The sequence below is a fragment of the Muntiacus reevesi genome, chromosome 18, assembly GCF_963930625.1.
Source record: "Muntiacus reevesi chromosome 18, mMunRee1.1, whole genome shotgun sequence".
NCBI lineage: Eukaryota > Metazoa > Chordata > Mammalia > Artiodactyla > Cervidae > Muntiacus > Muntiacus reevesi.
In genome coordinates this window covers 43996173-44011662 of record NC_089266.1, presented here as the reverse complement: position 1 = coordinate 44011662, position 15490 = coordinate 43996173, and the positions used below count along the sequence as shown (strand labels likewise).

The window sequence follows — 15490 nt, the reverse complement described above, 5'->3', positions numbered from 1 at the left end:
CCTTTGTTTCTGCTGAAGTGGCCTCTTGCATCCTGTCTACCTGGTAAATACCTGCCTCGTCTTTCACACTCAAAATGCCCTTTGCAGGTAGACTGACTTCTCTCAACGAAGGCCCTCATCACACCTGTTCACAAGGGTTCGTGGATTAGCTATAGCTTGTGAACCTGCCTAACGGCAAGTTTTAGAGTGTGTGTAGGTGTGTGTGTGTTGCATGCCCATGTGAGCTTGCTCATATGTGCCTTTTTCTGGAAAGTAATCCTGAGTTTCCAACAGGAGATCGCAAAGGATCGACTCTGTGACCCAAAAGGTTAAGAAATTACTTTTCTCACAAGGAAAAAAAAATTTTTTTTCAATTTCTTTAATTCTGCATCTACATGAGATGATGGATGTTCACTAAACTGATGGTACTAACCATTTCATGATGCATATAAGTCAAATCATCAGGCTATACACCTGAAACTCATGCCGTGTGTCAATCTTATCTCAATAAAACTGGAAGGAAAAACATTCTTAAATAAAAACATTGAAACCAGAAATTTTTTTAAACCAAAAGGAATAAAAGACAAAAAAAGGTTATTTTTCTTGATCTGACCATTGAGCTAGAGGCTTATCCCACGTGGACTTTCCTCTCTGCACAGTCTATGTCTGTGAAAAGTAGAAGGCCAGGGAGCAGCACTGTAGGTCTGACCCTCCTGTAAACCCCCACTTCTGTGCACACTGTGGACATGTCTCCCTTCTCTTTTGGACCACAAGTCCCTAAAGAGCAGGGACTGTGCCATCTCTATATCCCCCAGGACTGGTCCAGGGTCCCCCTCCCCCAGCAAGCCCTTAGAACTTACTACAGATCAAGGCCACAGCCATCCGCAGCAGCTTGAATTGACACTTCATGCCTGACCAATTCTAGGGACAAAAAAAGAGAGAGTTTCATTAGTTCCAGATCAGACCACTTCTCTGCAGAGGTAGCCAGCCTAGGAAAAGCTGACATTTAAAAGAGTCATCTCCGGGAATTCCCTGGTGGTTCAGTGGTTAGGATTCCGCATTTTCACAGCCAAGGGCTCGGGTTTGATCCCTGATCGGGAAACTAAGATCCCACAAGCTGCAGAGTGAGGCCAAAAATAAATTTAAAAATAAATTTTTTATTTTTATGGGGTTTTATTTCATGGGGTTTTCCTGGTGGCCCAGTGGTTAAGACTCCATGCTCTCAATGCAGGGGACCAGTATTCACCTCCTGGTGAGGGAACTAGATCCTGCATGGTACAACTAAGTTTGCATGCCATAACTAGAGATCCTGTATGCTGCAACTAAGGCCTGGCACAGTCAAACAAATAAATGTAAAAATAAATAGTTTTAAAAATTAAAAAAAAAGAAAATTTGTAAACAGAGGAAATGCTAAAAGAGCTGGAGTATAATAAAAATAAAGAAGGAGTTTAAAAAGAAATCATCTCTATTAAATCCTGAATGAGGTGGCGATGGCATAGTCCCAGATCACACCAGCACGGCTTTGAGATTTTAGGGGTTGGTAGGTTTGTTACTGTCATAAAAGCTCTGGAGCTGCACCAACATAGGAAGAGAATCTAGATCCTGGGAGACGCGAGTCCCTGTCTCCATGACACAGAGAGATAACTGAATGTTGCCCCAGCTGCTAGGTCTTGTGGTTACAAAGTGATGCAGGCCAGCAAAGCAAGCCAAGTCAAAACAGAACCATCAGGATGATAGGAGAACTCAAACTCCTGCACCTGAGAAACAAATGAAGAGGGGACTTGGGGGAGGTCAAGTTCACTGTGGTCAGCTATCAAGTGAGTCAACACAAGCAAAGGGCATATTTAGTGCAACCTGTAAGCAGAGACACAGATAAAACTTCAGAGAGAGACTTTTCTTTTTACGTTCAGGATAAGCTTCCATTTCTAATCAGCTGAGCTGTCCAAAGATGGAATGATCCATGGGATAGTGAGTTTCCCATCACAGAGGGGTCCACATGCGGGCTTCGCATCACTCAGAGCGGGTGTTCGAAAGAATCAAGCATTGGAAACCGGGTGGGCCAGATGGCCTTCAGACAAATCCCTCTTTCCCCTGAGAATCTCTGAACACTCTGAACCTCCAAAGCAGATAATCAGAGCACAATTATTCACCTTACAAAAGGACTGTTCACTTTACAAAAGACTTCGCCACAGGGCTCCTTTGAGGGGCACTCCTGCAGTGCTTTCAAAGCTCCACTCCATTTACCCAGAAGCAGAAAGGAGCCCGGAATCTCCCTGGAAAACATCAGTCTTGGGGGAGGAGGCAAGCGGGGATGCCCCCGCTTCTGTTTCCCCCCACCCACCTCCCCTGCCTTTGCTGCCTGGCCCAGGCCCAGCTCAAGGGCACATCTTGAACTCCTCTGAAATAGCGGGACCCATGCATGAAATCTGACGGGGCTCCTGAACACTGGCACAGACAGCAATGTCTGTGGAAGCTTCAGTGGACCAAGTGGAAAGGAGGGACGCTGTCCCAAAGACAGAAGTCCTGCCACATTCAGCTCTTTGCCCTTGGCCTCCCTCTTCCCCATTATTCCTCAACGATCAGCATGTCCTTCCTCAGAAAGCAAGGTAGTCCAGTGGCTAAGACTCTGAGTTCCCAATGCAGTTGGCCCACATTTGTCCCCTACTCAGGGAACTAGATCCCACGTACTGCAACCAAAAAAAAAAAGAAAGGTGAGGTGAGTGATACACGGCCCGTCTTCAGGTGGGAAAGTCTGATCTCTGCTTACCGACATGTTCTATACTAAGAAGCAAATGGCAGGACATTGTCCCCTGCCGGGGTTTGCCCGCAGGGGACTCTCACTGGGGGCCAAGGACCAGAACAGGAGTTGGTACCTTCCATTGGATCTGGCAACCCAGTCCGAGCTGGCTCAGTTGGTTGAAGGTGGGGCACCCCTCAGCTCCTCTCCAAGGGGAAGCCTTAGGATGGGAGGGACCTTGGGAGTCACCTGATGGGCCATCTCCTCCCAAAGGGACACCCCCGGGAAAGGGTTACAATCACGGAAAAATTCTCCCTGCCATTGTCCAGCCAGGCTTTGCCTCCCTGTGATGTCCACGCACAGGTCTCCATTCATCTTTTAAAAGTGACACCACATTCACAGCAGTGTGATTCACAACAGCCAAAAAAGTGGAAGCAAATCAATGGTTCACGGAGAGATGAACGGAGAAACGGAAGGTGGGCTAGTCACAGTGGAATATTACTCAGCCTTCAAAAGGAAAGAAGTTAAGACTCATGCCAAACTTGAATGAACCTTGAAGATACTATGCTGCTAAGTGAAATAATCCACTCCCCAAAAGACAAATAGCATTTGCTTCTACTTACAGGAGGTACAGAGGAGTCAAATTCACAGAGATAGAAAATAGATTAAAGGTTGCCAGGAGGTGGGAGAGAGAGGAACGGGAGTTGTTGTTAAAAGGGTATAGAGGTTTCATTCTGCAAAATGGAAAGAGTTCTGTAGATAGATGGTGATTTGTATCACACTATGATATGAATGTACTGAACATACTTTAAAAAAAAGTGACATGGAACACCTCTAATATCCCTTTTACTCATAAGAGCCCTCTGTGGGTTCTGACTGATACTATGGGGAAAGTAAGTTTAGAATGTATTGGTCACGCTTTCCTTCAGCTGAGGTCCACACCCCTCTGGGTCCTACCTGGGATTCGCCTTAAAAAGTACCGTCTGTATTTTTGGTCTGGCAAGATCACCACTGGGATACTCAGAATTCTTTTTTTCCAGGGTCCTTGCTTATAAATTTGAGGTATTGGTATGTATCTCATTGCCCACCTCATGGTTTGTAGTGAAGGTGAGATGAATTAATATGTGTAAAGGACACAGACTGGAACACAGTTAGAGTCATCGATCTAAATGTCTGACAGTATCTAGACCTGAGGCAAAGATAGTGAGTTTGCCTTGCATAACGGTTTTAAAACTTTGGAATCTCTGCTAAGTGAAATAAGCCAGAGAAAGACCAATACTGTATGATATCATTTACACGTGGAATCTAAAAAATATAACAGACTAGTGAATAGAACATAAAAGTAGACTCACAGATATAGAAAACAAACTAGTGGTAACCAGTGGGAGGGGCAAGATTGGGGTAGGAGAGTGGAAGGTACAAACTACTGGGAGTAAGATAGGCTCAGGGATGCTTTGTTTAACACAGGCAATATAGGCAATATTTTGTAATAACTGTAAATGGAAAGTAACCTTTTAAATTGTACAAAAATGGACTTCCCAGTGGTTAAGAAGTGTGCAAGTCATGTCTGTGTGCTCAGTCAAGTCTGACTCTTTGCAACTCCATGGACGTTCACCCACCAGGCTCCTCCGTCCATGGGATTCTCCAGGCAAGAACACTGGAGTGGGTTGCCACTTCCGCAGGCAGTGAGTCCATCTGACTCCAGGATCCTCCTCCAGGGGATCTTCCCGACCCTGGGATTGAACCTGCATCTCCGGCACTGGCAGGCAGATTCTTTACCACTGCGCTACCTGGGAAGCCAGGAGTTAGAACTCTCCTGCCAATGCAGTGGACATGAGTTCGATCCCTGGGTTAAGAAGATCCCACGTGGAAAGGGATGACTGAGCCTGTGTGCCGTAACTACTGAAGCCCGTGCACCCAGAGCCCGAGATCCACAGTAAGAGAAGCCACCACATGAGAAGCCCGCGCACCGCAACTAGAGAAAGGCTGTGTGCAGCAACCAGGACCCAGCACAGCCCCAAACAAAATAAATGAATTAACTGCAAAAATTGTATAAAAAGTTTCAAAAAAATCTTTAAAGGAAAAAAAAAATCCTGCAGAATCTCAAGGACCTTGGATGAAGCCGGGGAACTCCAGTTTTCCCACATGGATGCCCTGCCCTAACCCCAACCCCAATCCCCAACCCCCAACCCTCGCCGCCGACCAGCTTCATCCACCACACCTGCCTGGCCCCTGAAGATACTGGAGTCTGCCAAGCTGATCCAGTCACACCCTCTCATCTGCACTTCAGGGTCAAGGAGGGCTAGGGCAAGGTCGCCATGAGTTAAGGTCGAGCTTGACAGGGTTCCCAGTCCAGGGCTCTGCCTGCCCACACTTCCGAGGCAAGGTCATGTTCTGTCTGTCTGTGCTGTCTGTCCCTGCTGGCTGCCCCCAGCTGCCCCCAAGGCTGAGTGAACAGTCAGTGAGTGACCAGCCTCCCAGCAGCTGAGGGGTTAAACTAGAAAGTCACTCCTTTGCACCAGCTGCCTCATCTCCCACCCCCCTCCCCACTATTCCCTCCAATAAAATAAGCACAGTGAGACAACAGAAGGGAAAAAAACCCTCACACAGCGCCAGCACTGCTGCTGCTATAAATGTTGAAAAGCCTGCAGGCCCCTGGGGAATATAAACTTTTTTCAGGTCCTTTAAATTCATTCTCTCCCAGAGCCTTGCAGGGTGAGATGGTAACTCACCAACAGCAAACAAGGCGGTAACCCGTCCCCTCGGCATCTTGCTCATCCAACCAGCTAAGAGCTCACAGGCTGAAACCCAGGCGGGAGGTTCTGTTCCCAGACTGCTTTACATACCCCCAGTGGAAACAACTTCTTGTCAAATCACTTCACGAAAACCCAACACAGGAAACAAGAAAGCATGACACAGATAAAATTAGATGTCATTAAGTAAAAATCCTACAGCAGGCTTTTTACTTAATAAACGGAGGCTTGTAACACAGCAACCTTCTTTGGCTTTCAGATTACAATCTTTTCTGTGCTTTGACAGTACAGTTCAATTTGTGAAAATTTAGATCTCAAAACGTTTTAGAAAAACATCTATCGAATGGGGCAAAGTATAAGAAAATATCTTGTATATTTAAAAATGAAACTCTGCTCTATGGGCTGCAGCAAAAAGCAATTAATAAATTATTCAATTATGTGTGTCTTTATACTTCTGGAATTTCAAATAAGAAGTCCTGATTGCAGGTCTTTAAAGCCATCCAGATCGTTTGTTGAAATGTTTTCTAGATTTAATCCCTTGATGTAAACAAGCTTTTTGAAACTCAAAGTGCTTTCTTTTTTTTTTTTTTTTTTTATGAAAAATAGGACACGCTTTCATTTCAGGCAGAATCTCTCACTTAAGTACAGTCCTGAGAACAGAAGGGTTCAACATTTTTCTGCTATGTATCTGAAGCATAAAGTACACATTTTCAGATTACTCCCTGTGCAGATATCCGGTGGAATTTATAATTAAAGAATATTATAAAATATACATATAGGAATGAAACTACCATATGACTCAACAATCCCAGTACTGGGCATATACCCTGAGAAAACCATAACTGAAAAAGACATGTTACCCTGATGTTCACTGAAGTGCTATTTACAATAGCTAGGACATGGAAGCAAGCTAGATGTCCACTGACAGATGAATGCATAAAGAAGCCGTGGTACATATATACACAATGGAATATTACTCACCCATAAAAAGGAACACATTTCAGTCAGTGCTAATGAGGTGGATGAAACTAGAGCCTATTACGCAGAGTAAAATAAGTCAGAAAGAGAAAAACAAATATCTCATATTAACGCATATACACAGAACCTAGCTCAGTCGGTAAAGAATCTGCCTGCAATGCAGGAGACCCGGGTTTAATTCCTGGGTCAGCAATATTCCCCGGAGATGGAAACGGGCAACCCACTCCAGTATTCTTGCCTGGAGAATCCCACGGACCGAGGCGCCTGGCAGGCTACAGTCCACGGTGTTGCCAGAGTCGGACAGGACTGAGCGGCTCAGCACAGCACACACAGAGGGTCCAGAGAGAAGGCCCTGATGAGCCCGTCTGCAGGGCGGCCATGGGGAAGCAGACACAGAGGACAGACTTACGGACACCGGGGGTGGGGTGGGGTGAACCGAGAGCACAGCATGGGAACACACACTCCAAAACCAGACAAAGATGCCACAAAAAAAGAAAACTACAGGCCAATATCACTGATGAACATAGATGCAAAAATCCTTAACAAAATTCTAGCAAACAGAATCCAACAACATATTAAAAAAATCATACACCATGACCAAGTGGGCTTTATCCCAGGAATGCAAGGATTCTTTAATATCCGCAAATCAATCAATGTAATACACCACATTAACAAATTGAAAGATAAAAACCATATGATTATCTCAATAGATGCAGAGAAAGCCTTTGACAAAATTCAACACTCATTTATGATTAAAACTCTCCAGAAAGCAGGAATAGAGGGAACATACCTCAACATAATAAAAGCTATATATGACAAACCCACAGCAAGCATCACCCTCAATGGTGAAAAATTGAAAGCATTTCCCCTGAAATCAGGAACAAGACAAGGATGCCCACTCTCACCACTACTATTCAACATAGTCTTGGAAGTTTTGGCCACAGCAATCAGAGCAGAAAAAGACATAAAAGGAATCCAGATAGGAAAAGAAGAAGTGAAACTCTCGCTGTTTGCAGATGACATGATCCTCTACATAGAAAACCCTAAAGACTCTTCCAGAAAGTTACTAGAGCTAATCAATGAATATAGTAAAGTTGCAGGATATAAAATTAACACACAGAAATCCCTTGCATTCCTATACACTAACAATGAAAAAACAGAAAGAGAAATTAAGGAAACAATACCATTCACCATTGCAACAAAAAGAATAAAATACTTAGGAGTATATCTACCTAAAGAAACAAAAGACCTGTACATAGAAAACTATAAAACACTGATGAAAGAAATCAAAGAGGACACAAACAGATGGAGAAACAGACAGACTCGAGGAACTCAAACCAGGGCTCTGTGACAATCTAGAGGAGTGGGGGGTGGCAGGTGGGAGGGAGGTTCAAGAGGGAGAGGACATCTGTATACCTATGGCTGATTCATGATGATGTATGGCAGAAATTAACACTGTATTGTAAAGTAATAATCCTTCAATTAAAAAATAAAAAATAATAAATAAAATCTAAATCAAAAGAGCTCAAATAAAATGATGATGATATTCATCATTAAAATTATTTTTTACCTTTATAAAAAGTTTCAGGCTGAATAAAGGAACAAATTGTTAAAAAGAAAAAAAAAAAATATATATATATATAAACACTTTTGAACTGTGGTGTTGGAGAAGAATCTTGAGAGTCCCTTGGACTGCAAGGAGATCCAACCAGTCCATCCTAAAGGAGATCAGTCCTGGGTGTTCATTAGAAGGACTGATACTGAAGCTGAAACTCCAATACTTTGGCCACGTAATGCAAAGAGTTGACTCATTGGAAAAGACCCTGATGCTGGGAAAGATTGAGGGCAGGAGGAGAAGGGGACGACAGAGGATGAGATGGTTGGATGGCATCACTGACTCAATGGACATGAGTTTGGGTAAACTCCAGGAGCTGGCGATGGACAGGGAGGCCTGGCGTGCTACTGTCCATGGGGTCGCAAAGAGTCGGACACGATTGAGCGACTGACCTAATTAACTAATATAAACACACATATACCTACAGGATCTCTCAGTATGGTAATCTGCCACAAAAATGACATTTTCACATGCATTTTTTTCATGTCTTTCTCACAACTACTTTGTGAAGAAAGGATTACAGATGAGAGAACAGAATCCTGAAGGAGTTAAGGAACTCACAGCATAATATATGGTAATACCAGACCTCAAATCCACATTTCCTGACAGGTGCACGCTCTTTCTCCCTCTGCTCCAATGAGGTGCTTTATTGGCTATATATACACAGACCAAATCTTAACTTTGGAATTTAAAGATCAACAGTCTAAATAAATGTGCTCAGTCAATCAGTCGTCCTGACTCTGCAGCCTCATTGACTGAAGCCCACCAGGCTCCTCTGTCCATGGGACTCTCCAGGCAAGATTACTGGAGCAGGTTGCCATTTCCTACTACAGGGGATCTTCCTGACCCAGGGATCAAACCCGTGTCTCCTGAGCCTCCTGCATTGGCAGGTGGATTCTTTACCCCTAGTGCTACCTGGGAAGCCCCCTAAACATATATACACTAGTCTACACAAAATAATCAGCAAGGACCCAGTGTGCAGCACAGGGAACTCTACTCAATCCTCTGTAATGACCTAGGCGGGGAAAGAATGGGAGAAGAACAGATACATGTATATGTATAAGTAACTCACTTTGCTGTGCATCTGAAACTAATATAACACTGTAAATCAGCTATTTGTTATTCAGTTACTCAGTTACATCCAACTCTGCGACCCGGTGAACTGCAGCATGCCAGGTTTCACTATCCTTCACCATCTCCCAGAGCTTGCTCAAACTCATGTCCACTGAGTCAGTGATGCCATCCAACCATCTCAACCTCTGTCGTCTCCTTCTCCTCCTGCCTTCTATCTTTCCCAGCATCAGGGTCTTTCCCAAGGAGTCAGCTCTTTGCATCAGGTGGCCAAAGCATCAGAGCTTCAGCTTCAGCATCAGTCTTTCCAATGAATATTCAGGGTTGACTTCCTTTATGATTGACTGGTTTGATCTCCTTGCAGTCCAAGGGACTCTCAAGAGTCTTCTCCAACACCACAGTTTGAAAGCACCAATAGAAAAGAAAAATAATGAAAAAAAAAAGAACTCTCCTCTTACGTTTGCTAACATTCTGGGGAGAAAAAAATCCATCATCTATTAGGCAGAACCACATGAAACTGCCAAGGCTGAAATGCTTCTGACCCACAGAAATACCAATTTCACTTGGCTTGTCCTAATGCATCTCCGAATTGCTGGGCGCTGAGCTAGTTTGGGTAAAGGGAGCCTCTCAGTGAAAAGAAACTGACCTTTCTAAGCAGGAAGTGAGTGAAATGAGCATTCTTCACTGTCCAATAAGCAGCACACAGCTGTTTAAAGGAGGGCTACCAAATGTCACGCTCCAGGGGACCCCAAAGCTCCCTGTTGGCCAGAGAAAGCCATGTCCTTCTGGAAGAGCGCTGGGCTCTCGGATGGGACGGCTCAGCGGCACCACCTCGGGCTACTTGCAGAAAGAACTACAAACTGGTAGAAAACTGCTCTCAAACACCCACACCTCACCCCCACGCCCCACCCCGGGCCCTGGGTCTGCCCTCACCATGGGAACTTCAGGGAACACCAGAGCTACTTCCCAGGTGGTGGCGAGGGGCGGAAACAGGGCATCGTTTTGAAGTCCTGCTTGCCTCTTCCTCAGTCGGACTGGTGCATGTCCTTCCACAGACGCATCTTGAGGGGAAGAGCAGGGGGAGGGTGGCATTCCCTCCCCCTGCAGAAGGGAATTGGGGCAGGGGGAGGGGGGAGTGGCGGAAGCAGGATTCAGAGGAAAAGCTGTGTCTGGGGAAAGCGGTGGCGCTGATACAGAATGACCCATTTAAAGGGCCATGTGAGGCGGCCCTGGGCTCCCAGGTGCTCAGCAGACCGAGGCACGCACCCTTGTGTAAACACACTTACCGCCCCCAAACCCCTCCCCACACACACACCCTCACATGGCCTTTCCAGCCTCTGCAGCAGTTGTTTCTCTCTCAGGGTACAAATGGGACTTTGGTGTTGAGGAGCAGGACAGCTGACAGTAGCAATGATGAAGAAATGGAGGAGAATTCCGGGCTGTCAAGTGGTTAAGACTCCGTTGCAGGCGGCACGGATTTGATTCCTGGTCCGGGAACTAAGATCCCACATGCCTGGTAGCACGGGCAAAATAAATAAGATGTGGGGGAATTTAGGAACTCTATGAACTCTTGGAACTGAGCATCTGAATATCTGCCACGTGGGTGAAGACAGTGATGGGGGAGGGAGGTGAGAACAATCCCAAAGAGAAGCCATTCCTTTCCTGGACACGGTCCCTGCTCCCCTCCCCCGGGCTCTTCCTTCCTTCCTGCCCCCAGATTCGGTGGGTACCCTCTGCCACGCATCTGGCCCTATTCCAGGCACTGGGGAAAAGATGGGTAAGTCCTGGGCTGTGCCTCTGCGGGGCACACCAGGCAGAGTGAACCGAGCACTGCCAACAACTCCTCTTTCAGCCTCCAAACTTCAGACTGCTTCCCAAACAAGGAAGCTGTCTTCCTTGGCCTCCTCTAAGACTATCAGATGGCTTTCAATTTCTTGCCTTGAAAGTCCTGTCTCTACTCTGAGTCCACCCCAGCCTCTTCTGTGAGGAGTCAGGAATGAAGATAACACTTACACCAAGTGGTCATTTTCACTGTATCTCATTGGCCCCACACCATCCCATTTCACAGATGGAGAAACTGAGGCACTGAAGTCACCTGCTCAAGGTCACTCTTCAGGAAGTAGGTAGCTGCCACTCAGATCTAAGCTGAAGAACAGCCCCTGCTGTTAGCTAGTTCACGAGTGCCTTTCAGGAAAAGCTGAGGAAGAGCGTGAGAAACGGGATGACCGTGTCCAGACGCCGTGACGGGCTGGTGGAGGACAGCGACACTTAAATGGTTGCCAGGAGATGTGGGTTCAAGACCCCATTTTGCCACCAACTTGATTGCGACTTTGGACAACTCATTTAACCTGTCAGGACCTTCTTTCCTATTTGAGAATTTTGATGAGATCATCTCTAAGGTCCCTTTACTTCTTTTTTAATAATTTTATTTATTTTTGGCTGTGCTGGGTCTTCATTGCTTCAAGGGCTTTTCTCTAGCTGTGGTGAGCAGAGGCTCCTCTGTAGTTGGGGTGTGGAGGCTTCTCATTGCGGGGGCCCCTCTTGTTGCAGAGCAGGGGCTCTAGCACATGAAGCGGAGAAGGCAATGGCACCCCACTCCAGTACTCTTGCCTGGAAAATCCCATGGATGGAGGAGCCTGGTAGGCTGCTGTCCATGGAGTCGCTAGGAGTCGGACACGACTGAGCGACTTCACTTTCACTTTTCACTTTCATGCATTGGAGAAGGAAATGGCAACCCACTCCAGTGTTCTTGCCTGGAGAACCCCAGGGACGGGGGAGCCTGGTGGGCTGCCGTCTATGGGGTCACACAGAGTCGGACACGACTGAAGCGACTTAGCAGCAGGGCATGAAAGCTTCAGTAGCTGCGGCACGTGGGCTCAGCAGTTGGGGCACGTGGCCTTAGTTGCTCCGTGGCATGTGGGATCTTCCCAGATCAGGGATCAAACCTGTGTCGCCTGCATCGGCAGGCAGATTCTTTACCCACTGAGCCACCAGGAAAGCCCCTAAGGCCCTTTACTTTTACCAAACTATGAGAAACAACGAATCACAATTTTGATGGGTGCTAGTGGTCCAGAATTTTAACTTTTTTAAGCCACCAAGTAGCAAAGAGTTGGAATAGGGAGCTGGGCAAAGCCAGGCTAGAGAAAATTGAAATCATATATGAAAAGGACCCACTGGAAGTGGCCCGGAAGAGGGTGAGGAAGTGTCCTTGAATTTGGCTACTGGCCAAGGCCAGCTGGGGCTTGCTGAGCCCAGGCTGGAGCACGGAAGAGAATCTAAAATCCAACTCTGAAAAAAAAATAAAAATAAAAATAAAACCCAACTCTGGTAGATTAACATCCAGGCCCAGGGACGGCGGGGAGGGGGTGGGGTGGGCCAAGAAAGGACTTCGGGGACAGGGGTGCTCACCATGACGATGTTGGCCAGATGGGCAGAGACGAGCGCATACACCCCTCCAGAGGAGCCCACCACCGGTGCGGTCATGTCAGCCACAGACACCGCCAAGGACCCTGGGGCAGAGAGAGAGATGGAGAACTAAAGGACGCTGGAGTTGCTCCCCACCCCCAGCCTCAGGCGCTGGGATGTTGCAGCCTCCGGGCTGAGACTCCAGAGCGAAAACTCCCTCTCTTCCTCCTGGGATCCCACTTCACCCTGGAGCTTCCTGAAAAATTCATCTACGACCGAAAGGACCGTTTGGTTCAGACTTCTCCTTTTACAACTGGGAAGCAAAGTCTCAAGGAGAGAAGTGACTTGTCCACAGTAGAGCTCCAACCCAGATCATCTGCCTGGCGACCTGGCTATCTCAGGGTTCTGAGCAATGACGAGAAAACCACAGCAGTTTTGCAGAAACCGCCACCGTTAGGGGGCGCTATGTGTCAGACACCTGCCAAACATTCTGTGTGACCCTGAAGCCCACACTCGCTGAGGCAGGGACCAACAGCCTCATTGCAGAGACCAGGAGGCTGAGGCCTCACTCATAGGGCAGGAATGACTTGACTGGAGCCAGGACATGAGTCCAGGTCTGCCTGACACAAAACCCATGTACTCTTGGCCTCTCCAGCAGACACTCCCGAAACTGTCAATCTCCCCTCTACCCTTCTTTCTCCTCAATAGCACCCAGAAACCTGCAGTGCATCACCTCCAACGGAGCGAAACTACAACAGGCCAACAGGACCTCTAGAGCTGGGCATCTTTTTAGGAAAAATGTCCTTGAGAAGTCCCGGGGAAGAGAGAAAGATGATGTCATACCTCCTGGGGGAAAGGAACGGTACAGACTCTTGGTCTGGAGGATGCGAAACTTTGGTCCTGGGAGGGAAGCTGGGCAGAGAGGAGATGGGCAATGCATTGTTCTGGTCTCATTTAAGTGTGATCAATGCTTTGGCTTCCAGGGAAGGACACAGGAGACTAAAAATAACTGGGAGTTAGAACCCAGGGCTCAGAGGATGAGAGGTGGCTGGCGGGGTGAGTGTGCAGAAATCACCACTGGAAAATGCCCGCAGGCTCCTGAGCCAATTAGTCACTGCCTGGGTGGAGAGAGGAGGGCGAGGAAGAAGGCCAAGTTCTGCAGGCCCTATGGGGACGGAGGGTCAGCTCCTAAGGGAAGAGGCTGGGGCCCACCTGGGAACCAGGGTACCTGACACCCTGGGCCTGGAGAGGTGGCAGCAATGTCATCTCCCTGCTCCCCTCATCGCTCGCCACCCCCACCCCAGATCGCTCTCAAGGCTCCGGGCTCACTGAGATCCTACCAAGAAGAGATTCCCCACAACAAAGTCTTCGTCTCCAGGGGGATGTCATCTCTCAAGGAAAACACAAACTGTCATGAGCTAAGAACACCAGAGTCCTTCTCCCCTCCCAGGGCAGCTATAAATCTTTCCTCTCCCCTTTCAGGCTTGCCCTTCGGCTTTAATTAGGTATTGATCTATTGTCAGATAACTTTTTTTTTTTTTAACTGCTGAGGCATGGGGTCAACCCTATATAACAGGAGGGTTAAAAAAAAAAATCCCAGGGTGGCCCGCAGGCAGGCAGAGATCTGCATGACAAAGAATTCCCACGCTCCGGGCTGGGGCTGCTGGAGAAGGCTGCATTGCAGGGCTGGACAGCGCTGGCGGCCCAAGCCGCTCCTCCTTACCGTCTGGACAGAGAAAGCTCCCGGGCTGGCCTCTTTTCTCTGCGTGAGTCCCTACGGACGGGCCCAGTTTCTACTCCTTCGGGCTCCCCGTGGGATCCATCAGGGCAGGGAGGCGGCAGGGTCCAGCCTCCACGCGCTGACCTTTCCCTCACCCGATCCAGGGATGGGAGTCCTGACCCCGGGCAGGGCCACAGGTCAGTCTGGGTGGTGGCAGGACGGTCGACTGGGGGCGGGACTGGCTACTTGTGTGACCTTGGACACAGCCCCTGAATTCTTTGGGCTTCAGTTTTCAAATCTGTGAAATGAGGAGGTTAGTTCTAAGGCTGTCCAATGTTCGAGCAGTGAGACTCTCTCTTTTCAAAGAAACCATGACACACCCCTATCCCACAGCTCAAAGGGCAGGCTGAATGGGGGTGAGACATGGGGGGGTAGAGTTTGCCATTCACTGGGGGGGGACCTCCAGGGTTCCTTCCAGATCAAAAATACAATAATCCAAGCCTTGGCCGAAATCCAGGGTCTGGGGTTTGAATATTGATTTTAGAATCTAGAAGGTAATGATCTGGACCCACTTGCCCTCCATTTGTGGCAGAAAGACTTTCCTTAAATGACTGCAAATTAGTCCTGGACTATGGGCTTCCCTGGTGTCTCAGATGGTAGAGTCTGCCCACAATGCAGGAGGCCTGGGTTTGATCCCTGGGTCAGGAAGATCCCGTGGAGAAGGGAATAGCTACCCACTCCAGTATTCCAGCCTGGAGAGAATTCCATGGTCAGAGAAGTCTGGTGGGAGAGAATTCTATGGACAGAGGAGTCTGGTGGGCTACAGTCCATGGGGTCACAAAGAGTCACACTGGACTGCGTGACTAGCACTTTCATTTTCAGAGGGACTGGGAGAAGTCAAGTAGAAATGTGGGCTGGTATGCATATCAGTAGAGTAAAGCCATTCCCGGGCAGGAAGCCAGGGCCAGGAAGGATTCCTGACAAACCTAAGGGATGGCAGTTCAATAAATGTCCAGTGTGAACCCACAGAGGTCAGGAAGGCAGAAGACAGAGAAGCAAGCCCCAGCGACAAGCCACACCTCTGCGGAGCAGCAAACCAGAGGGCCAGTGCGAGTCAGGGCTATGAATTTCCACCCCCGAAACCCTGGGTCCACGCCAGCACGGTGATGAATCGGCGGCTTGGCCGTCACGCACAGCTGTGATAATGGCAGCCTGGAAAATTTAAAGCAGCT

General features: G+C 47.8%; 1 protein-coding gene across 2 annotated transcripts in view; it reads right to left on the bottom strand.

Moving 5' to 3' along the window:
- RHBDL3 (rhomboid like 3) overlaps window positions 1-15490 on the bottom strand; it is a 55417-nt gene that overhangs the window by 6324 nt on the left and 33603 nt on the right. For both annotated transcript variants that reach the window (XM_065909268.1, XM_065909269.1), the window contains 2 exons: window positions 12542-12642; window positions 840-900 (listed from right to left, as the gene is read on the bottom strand). In XM_065909268.1, the coding sequence (XP_065765340.1) occupies window positions 840-900; window positions 12542-12642 (162 nt within the window). The remainder of the gene's footprint in view (window positions 1-839; window positions 901-12541; window positions 12643-15490) is intronic.